At 41.8% G+C, this 9,340-nt stretch overlaps 1 protein-coding gene across 1 annotated transcript; it reads right to left on the bottom strand.

Moving 5' to 3' along the window:
* Positions 1-1,350: 1,350 nt before the first annotated feature.
* On the bottom strand, positions 1,351-5,753 carry LOC116027009. The gene is made up of 6 exons (XM_031268438.1): positions 5,432-5,753; positions 5,059-5,123; positions 4,705-4,968; positions 2,735-4,647; positions 2,300-2,608; positions 1,351-2,002 (listed from the first exon to the last, which is right to left on the bottom strand). Exons 1-6 carry the CDS (start codon positions 5,751-5,753, stop codon positions 1,351-1,353), a joined length of 3,525 nt encoding a protein of 1,174 aa, XP_031124298.1.
* Positions 5,754-9,340: the final 3,587 nt, after the last annotated feature.

Raw genomic sequence — 9,340 nt, forward strand, 5'->3', positions numbered from 1 at the left:
TTATTTTCATAAATATTACAAAATTTTGTTTATTTCAACCGTTAGATCTACTAGATCAATGGTTTGGATTTGTCCTTACGTTCTCACATGGGACATGGTTCTCACCTGATTAAGGTCCTTAATTAGGTGAGAGGTTCTTAATCAGGTGAGAACCATGTCCCATGTGAGAACGTAAGGACCATGTGAGAACGTAAGGACAAATCCAAACCATTGATCTAGTAGATCTAACGGTTGAAATAAACAAAATTTTGTAATATTTATGAAAATGATCCCGCTCATTTTTTACTTGATTTCTCATCCATCAGATCTTGCAGATCAATGGTTTAGATTTGTCCTCACATCCACACCTAAAGAATTGTTCTCACCAGAATAAAAATCTATATATATATATGCACGTGCCGGGTAACCCGTGGGGTTCAGCCCGTATCAAATACGGGCTAAACGGGCCGAGTCGAATACGGGACGGGTTGGGATTTCTCCGACCTAACCCGTCCTAATACACGGGTAAACGGGCCCAACCCGATGGGTTGGACCCGTTTTGATAGCTCTAGCCATACATATGTAACCATTTACTTACGAACCAGTAGCCATTTAAGTTTTAACCATCATTTTAGTATTATTCACAAATAGCTTGCTAACCAGTAACCATTATTGTAGTATTCACAAGTGGCTTACTAAACTGGTAACCATTTTAATCTTCGTTATACTGTTCTCAAGTAGGCTATAAAACAACAACCATTTAACCATGATTTTACTACTCAAATATCAAAGACCAAAAACACTAAATCGACAAGAAGAAGAAGAACCTGCCGCTGCCACCGCCGGGACGCGCCTACGCCACCGCCTAGGACTGCCGTCAATCCGCTGCAACGCCGCCACCACGCCTTCAATCTGCTGGATCTGCTGGACGAGGAGGCAATCTGCTGGATCCGCTGCAATAGCTCGTCGCAACTGGCTGGCAACGCCTCCCACGCTTCGCCTTAAATCTACTGGACGAGGACGAGGAGGAGAGAGAGAAGGAGACCGACGAATCTGCCGCTGCTACGCCGCCACCACGACGATCCGCTGCAACTCCGGCCACCACAAGAAGGAGACCGACGAATCTGCCGCTGCTACGCCGCCGCCGCAACTGACACCGTAGTCCCTCATCAGCGGCGTGCTAAGGTCGCCCGACTACACTTTGAAGCGAGAGAGAGAGGAGCGGCTGTAACTAAAAGAAATCCTTAACAAGCCTGGAAATGGAATTAAAATACTTATATACCTAGGGTTTATTTTATTTAGCGACGGATTTCAATTCTGTCGCTATATTTTTTTTTTTTTTTTTGAAGAGAAACTGCGATTCATTAAAAATCAAACGGCCTCAGCCAAAATAACATCAGAGATAAAAGAAGGAGGGGAAGAAGTCCACTCCCTACAATCAGCATTGAAAACGGCCTCCCTTGCTAAGCGGTGGGCTGCCGAATTCGCGGATCGCTTAACGAACATAAAGCTAATATTTAGGAAAGAACTAGTTAATTTATGAATATCCATGAGAACAAGGTCAAAATAAGTATTAGAGTTTGAATTCCCTAGACCCTGTATGACGACTTGAGCATCAGACTCCAAGCAAACAGCATCAAAACCTTTGTCTTTAGCCCAAATGAGTGCCTCTCTGACAGCTAGAGCCTCTGTCACTCTGGGTTGAAAGATTCCGGAACATGATAAGTACTTTGCCGCAACGAACAGACCATCAGAATCTCTAGCAATAAAACCAAACCCAGACATATTGGAAGTAGTATTCATCGCTGCATCCGTATTGATCTTAAGCCAACCAAGAGCTGGTCTCTCCCGCCTAGGATCCTGTTGCCGTGAAGCTAAATGGGGATGTAGGACATTAAGCTGTTGCCAAGCTAAGAAGTACAACCTGGCTTCCTCAAGAATAGATGAGAAAGAAGATTTGATTCCATTCCAGATCCTCTTGTTGCGCTCGAACCAGATGTACCATGCGACGGTTAAGATAAGACTGCAAGAAGAAGAGTTAGATGATCCAAGAAGCTGCTGAATCCACACATGGGGGGGGGGGGGCAGACTGTCCGGGAAATGGTTCGCGTTAATGGCCTTCCAGCATGCCTTCGCGAAATCACAATACAATAAGATATGAGATATGGACTCCGTATGATTAGAGCAGAAAACACACAAAGGATTAACCGGCACTCGCTTGATCAAGAGGTTATCTGTTGTGGGGAGGATGTTTCTACAGACCTGCCAAACAAAAGTCTTGATCTTGGGTGGAATTGGTAACTTCCATATTGCAGTCTACGGAAGCCGGTGAATATCAGCAAGCTCTCCACATATAACTCTATAAGCACTCTTCACAGTGTAAGACCCTTTATCATCATGGTTCCAAATTAATCTGTCTTGATGGTTTCCAATGGGGATTGGAATACTCATGATTTGGACAGTGTCTGCCGGCTCAAAAATATCATCAAGAAGTTCCTTGTCCCAGTTATTGCCCTGCAAAGTAAGAAGAGAATGAACTTTTGCCTCGGCAAGGTAGTCTGGCATAGGAGTTGAGACAAAGGGAGAAGACTTGTTTGGGAGCCATGGATCCTTCCAGACATTTATATTTCTGCCATCCCCAAACCTCTAAGAGCAATTTCTTTTGATAAGTGATTGAGATTCGAGAATGCTTCTCCAAACAAAAGACGGGTTCCCACCCAGTTTAGTATCAAAAAACGATGAGTCCTTAAAATACTTGGCTTTGAAAACCCTTGAGACAAGAAAATTAGGATAATGGATAAATCTCCAGGCCTGTTTGCCTAGAAGAGCCATATTGAACGCCCTCAAACTTTGAAACCCCATTCCTCCAAAAGCTTTAGGCTTGCACAGCTCGTCCCATCGTTTCCAGTTGATGCCTTTCCCATCCTCAGACTGCCCTTTCCACCAAAATTTATTTAAAGCCAGCTCAATCTTATGACAAATGAAATGGGGTAAAAGGAAAATGCTCATGGCATAAGTTGGAATAGCCTGTAGGACATTTTTTATTAGGATTTCCCTCCTAGCCCGTGAAAGAAACCTGTTATTCCAACTCTTGATCCTCCCTAGCACTTTGTCTTTGATAAATCCAAGGATCTCGGTTTTTCTTCTACCCACCAGAGAAGGTAGCCCCAAATATTTACCCTGCATACAGCCCTCTGAGATGCCCAGAATTTCAGATACCACAGTTCTAGACAGGGAGTCCACATTCTTGCTAAAAATTAGGGATGATTTGGTCAGATTGATTGACTGACCAGAAGCTGCAGAAAATTCTTTTAAGATCTCCTTCAGTAAACCAGCTTCCAAAGAATTTGCACGGCAGAAGAGAAAGCAATCATCGGCGAATATTAAGTGGGAAATAACCGGAGCCCCCCTAGAGATAGTAACCCCATGCAGAGAACCATGATGAATCTCTTTAGAAATCAACCTGCTAAGACACTCCATCATTAGAATAAACAGGTATGGGGATAAGGGATCACCCTGCCTGAGGCCTCTCTTAGGAATAAAGCTGCCTATTTCACGACCTTCAAGCAGCAGGTTATAATGGACAGATCTAATGCATCCCGAAACCATAGCAACAAAGTCGGCTGAGAAACCCAATTTAGATAAAATCCCTTCCACCAAGCTCCAATTGACCCTATCATAGGCCTTGCTCATATCCAATTTGAGCCCCATCATGCCATTATTTCCCTGGGATTTTCTTTTCAAATAGTGTTGGATTTCATAAGCAAGGAGTAAATTGTCAGATATGAGCCTTCCTGGGACGAAGGCACACTGAGATTCAGAGACAAGGCAGTTTAGCAGTGGCTTTATTCTGTTAGCTAAGGCCTTTGATAAGATTTTATACAGCACATTGCAGAGGGCAATGGGTCTTAACTCAGTCATGGAAGTAGGCTTAGCCACTTTGGGAATCAAAACAATGTGAGTGTTGTTAGCCCCAGGAGGAAGTGATTTGGTTTGCCTAAATGTTTCACAGAAATTCACAACATCTCTACCAAGAATATCCCAATATTGCTGAAAAAACCCAGGGGATAAGCCATCCGGACCCGGCGACTTATCCGGTTTCATATCAAACAAAGCCCTCTTTATCTCCTCCGTGGTAAAGGTACTAGTAAGACACTCATTCTGAGCTTGGGACAAAACAGACCCCAGATTCTCAAGAATAGGACCTTGGACATCTTGCTCATAGTCAAACATATCAGAGAAATATTTAAGCATAAGATTATTGAGAGATGTACCTCTGTCACACCATTCCCCATTATCGTCTTTAAGTCTGAGAATTTGATTGTTTTGACGCCTCCTGCGAACTGCATTATGGAAAAAGGTTGTATTTTGATCCCCTCCCTTTAACCAGAATTCTTTGGATCTATGCCTCCAGTACGCGTTTTGATGTTCCAGGGCTTTTAAGTGATGGTATTGGGCTTCCTTAAATAGCATGCAGCCTTGGTGATCAGTCCTCCTCTTCAGAGATTCCATCCGCCGAGACCAGAAATCAATCTTACGCCTGAAGTTCTTTGTGAACACTTTCCCCCATTTCCACACAGCTTCATTGCATCGTTCAATTCGAACCAACAAATCCAAACCTCTAGAAGCCTCCCAGCTATCTATCACTACCTCACGGCAAACTGCCTCCTAGAGCCATAAATTTTCAAACTTAAACCGTTGGGGATACCATTGGGGAATACTCACCACCACCTTGAGCAGAATTGGGAGGTGGTCGCTCTTAGAAGAAATAATGGTATGAGCCTCTGCATCTTTGAACTTGTCTTTCCACGAGTCAGACACCAGCACTCTGTCTAACTTGGCTTCAATCCAATCCGGTTTCCCACGAGATTTCTCCCAGGTAAATTGGTGACCTTGAAGGGGGAAATCGGAAAGGCCACTACTGGATACTGCATCTCGAAAGCCCTCAATCAACCAAGTAGGTTGTGGATTCCCACCTCTTTTCTCACTCTAGTGGAGAATATCGTTGAAATCGCCAAGTACCACCCATGATAGGTTGTTCTGTGTTGAGAGGGTCTTCAATAGATTCCAACCAGTTGCCCGATTCCGCCTATCTGGTTCACCGTAGAAACCCGTTAGACGCCAACTCCCTCTGCTTGCGTTGTCTGTGATAATCATGTCAACGTGCCAATTTGAGTAACTAGAAATAGAGACCAAAGGGCCCAAACGCCATAAGCATGCCAGGCCTCCACTGTGCCCTCTATTGCTAACCACAAAAAAACCTTCAAAACCCAACTTCCTCTTGATGGGTTCTAGTTTATTCTTTCCAACAAAAGTTTCAATAAGGAAAATAACACTTGGCTTTTTAGTGTGGACTAAATCCACCAACACTTGAACTGTTGCGGGATTGCCGAGCCCGCGACAGTTCCATACCAAGATATTCATTGTTCTAGGTGGGCCTGGACTCCAGGACCCGCCTCTGGTGCGATATTTGGATCAACATTCATGGAAACGGCTTGGGCTGAAAGAAATGGATCAGGCCCATCCAACTCTTGGGCTGTTCTCTTACGTGTCTGGTCCATCATCAGAATGTCAAGGACTGACATATGAGTTGGAATGCTAGGCTGAGTTGTGTCCTCAGGAGCATTTAAGTTTCCTGCCATAACATTTAATGCCTCTGGGCTGAAATTCTCATCACCTTCAACATGCTGGGTATTAACCGCTGTACTAAACGAAGTATGTGATGTTTGTCCGTGCCCAACCTCGTACCTCGTACTGCGCGTACCATCCTCCATCTCCGTTTGTTCTCCGGTGAACTCATCTGAGGGTAACATGAACTGGGTAGGGAACTAGGGTAGAAGCCAACGGTTGCTCAGGGTCTGAGGACGTCGACCCATTGCTCGAAGCTCTGGACCATACGGTTTCACGAATGTGTCATCGTCAATATCAAATTGTTGGGGCAAGTACTTCTCAGCATGACCAATCTTTCCACAGATGAAGCAGAAAGTGGGGAGCCGTTCATATTTGCACTCCAAGTTTAGACTCTCACCATTTGCCAGCTTGACCCTAACCACCTTCTTCAGAGGTTTATGGATGTCGATGCTAACCCTGATCCTGATAAAAGCATTCCAGGTGCCATCGAAATGGGAAACATCAGCCTTGATAAAACTACCCAAGCTTTCACCAATCAGTTCAGCCATTTTCTCATTCGTGAGAGGTTGGGAGATCTTGTGAATCTGGATCCAGAAGTCAGCTCTATCAAGAATGGCATCATAGGGGGACTCATTTCTGCCAAGCCTTTGAAGAATGAGTAAGTTTTGCTCATATGACCAAGGGCCGTCTTCCATCACCCGTTTCGCATCTTTTGCATGGAAAAAGTAGAAGACAAAGAGGTTGGGTGAAATTTCCTTTGCCACCATCCCACGTCCAGGCCTCCAGATCGTGGCAAGAGTTTCCTTCATGAAGTTGAACTTGATGGTCTTCTCAGAGAGGAGTGTGCCGACTAGGGTGAAAACCTCCATCGACGCAGCTGGGTTGAAAACATCATCCCCCCACTAGAATTTCCACCTCATCGGAATCCTGAATATTAAGGGCAGCATAGTGGGACTCCAGAGTTTCTTTTCCTTTGCTTGAGGAGGCCATACTGATGAAAATATAGAACAAGAGAGGGTTTGGGTTATAGTGAAAAACTAATAAATCAGGGGGCAAAGAGGAGTGATACAGACAGGTTGTACAGAGTTTACAGCTGTAAACAATCCCCTTAAGAATGGAAACCATTATATCACCATAAAAAATTCTGGAAGAACATCCCCAACCACCACCGCAGGGAAGTAAATGCAAGATCATTAATGGAGGAAACTTGTCAAGGAAACAAGAGAGAGAAACTTGTCAAGGAAACAAGAGAGAGAACATCCCGATTTACGCTATATTTTATTTTTAAAAAATTGCAACTCGCTAGATTAATTTTTAGCGACGGAATTTGACAAAAATTAGGGCATGGGAACTAAACTGAATAAAATTGTATAGTACAATAAACTTCCAGATATTTTGATCAAATAAAAGCATTTCTCCTTTTATAAACCAGATCAAGGTAGATAATGAGCTTAGCCAAATTTACGGGATAAATAAAACAGATGTATTTAGCATAACTGCATATATAACAGAAAAAACTTGGATTTTTTTATAATCTCAAATGAAAGTTCACATGAATGAAAAGTTCATGAATACGAAAATATGTTGTTGATTTGATGAACTAAACTTGACAACACCATTAATCAAACAATATTTTAGGTACTAAACAAGTAGAGAGATGTATTAAAAGGAATGAAATATGTGAGGAAGCTTACATAACCATGAGGCTCAATATGCCATATGCGAGCAGTTTGATCAACGAAGCCCGAGGCTAGTTTTGTGCCAGTGCAATTCCATGCTACTAAATGAACCTTTTTTATTTCACAAAAACATAGGAAAAAGAGAACCCAAAAAAGAAGAAGAAGAAGAAGAAGAAGTGAGAGACAACGTTTTTAGTATTGAAACAAATCGGACGCATAAAAATTCAGAAGAAGAAATAAAAAAGTATTTAGTTAGGGTTTCTAAAAGAGGGATATGTGTAAATGAAAATGAAGAAACAGAACTCAGTACCTTCTTCTTGTGGCAGTACCTTCTTCTTGTGGCCTTGATATTCTCTGGTATGGAGGTTTTTGAAGGGTATTGATTCTGTCATTCTTACGTATCAGCTCTGCTGCGGCTCCCGCTATTCTCTTCCCGCTCTGATTTTTCTGGTGTCAAAACTCAAAACTGAGGCAGCTCAAGAGCGGTGTTACAACTTAGAAGTGTAGTAAAATATTGTATCCATATACGCGCCAAATTTTTTACAAAAATCTGTCGCAAATCCGTCGCAAGTTTATGCGCGAAAATTTACAGCTAAAATTAGCGACGGATTTACGACAAATATTTTCCGTCGCTAATTTTTAATTTTTCAAAAATATGTAAATCCGTCGCTATTCCGTCGCTAAATTAGCAACGGAACACATCCATCGCTAAATCCGTCGTTATTTTCGCATTTTTTCGAAGTGATCATTGTTTTGCACTGAGTCACTCAAATTAATGGATTTAAAAATATTAAATTTTCAACACCCGCTCGACAAAATAATTATAGGAGTGAAATCATTTTCATGACTTTATTTTGAAACTTGATAATTTAAAAATTATGGTGGAAAATTATTTTGGGGTCTCATAGATCACCTACCACCTTACGACTGAAACAACCTACCTAAAGACCCCATGGTCGTAGTCATAGACATAAAGGATGCCAAAGATACAATCATGGCCATAGCTATGTTCCGAACTGTCAAACCTATAACAGTTTAGGCCATACTACTTTACAGTGCTATAGGATGTATTCGGGAACACCTAGTCTAAATTTCAAGGATACGTGTTTCGCCAACCTTGGCCCTGATCACTATGGTCGAGGTTGTTAGATATATTAGGAATAAGTCAAGTAGTTAGAGTTTATTTCCTATTCTATAGCATGTTGTATAGGTTGCGTTATATTACTATTACCTTTATTGTTTCATGAGATATTCAATCACAAAACAAACTCCTCAATTGAGGTCAATCCGAGGCAACGCCTCAACCCCCATCGGTTCGACTCCGAGTCAAGAAAAATAAATAAAATTAAAATTAAAAATTATTATTGTTATACAAATTTTTTTTTAAAAAAAAAATCATAAACGGCCTTCTTCTTTACACTCGTAGTTTGCTTGAGTGTACACTATCATTACTCTCTAACTAACCCCAATACGCTCTCAGCTTGGAAGTAGGGGTTGGTGGTGAGATAATTCGATTAGTCATTAGACTCGACCTGAAGCACATTTGGACTGTCCCGAAGCAGTCAAAGAATTCAACACTATCAGTTGGTAACAGTTAAGAGTGAAGCAGGAAAAGTGCAGTGGAATGGTTCTTAAAGTCCAATGCACTTAGTAAGACACCGCCTCATCAAATAACAGTTTTTTTTAGTACTATTGACTCTAGTTATGTATGAGAGCGCACAACAATTACTAATGAGTTCTGACACTTGGAAGGGAGCGTGGCACTTATTAGGAAGCCATTAGTGTGGTCGTTACCATTGTACATTATAAAAGCTAAGTCTATGTAACAAGTAGGGGAAAACACGCTCTAGACCTTGTACACTCTACTTAACAATTTATTTCTAAATATATTCCAGTAACATATTTACCGTCAATCATGTACTATTTTCCTCAACTAGTTTTATCTCATGAGCCTGTTTTATGAAAATTTTTAACATGGTAGGAGCACGGTAAGATAACAATCATTATTACATTGACCATGGTCCACAGAGTTGTGTGGACCATAAATAAAA

Source organism: Ipomoea triloba, chromosome 8, assembly GCF_003576645.1.
Source record: "Ipomoea triloba cultivar NCNSP0323 chromosome 8, ASM357664v1".
NCBI lineage: Eukaryota > Viridiplantae > Streptophyta > Magnoliopsida > Solanales > Convolvulaceae > Ipomoea > Ipomoea triloba.

What these genes read in the sequence shown, in the direction of transcription:
- LOC116027009 (XM_031268438.1), bottom strand. Translation starts at nt 5,753, where the DNA reads ATGGAGGATGGTACGCGCAGTACGAGGTACGAGGTTGGGCACGGACAA. An exon ending in TCAAGGGTTTTCAAAGCCAA is followed by an intron (nt 2,609 to 2,734) that starts GTATTTTAAGGA and finishes TGGGGATGGCAG; the next exon opens with AAATATAAATGTCTGGAAGG. An exon ending in GCTGATATTCACCGGCTTCC is followed by an intron (nt 2,003 to 2,299) that starts GTAGACTGCAAT and finishes TTCTTCTTGCAG; the next exon opens with TCTTATCTTAACCGTCGCAT.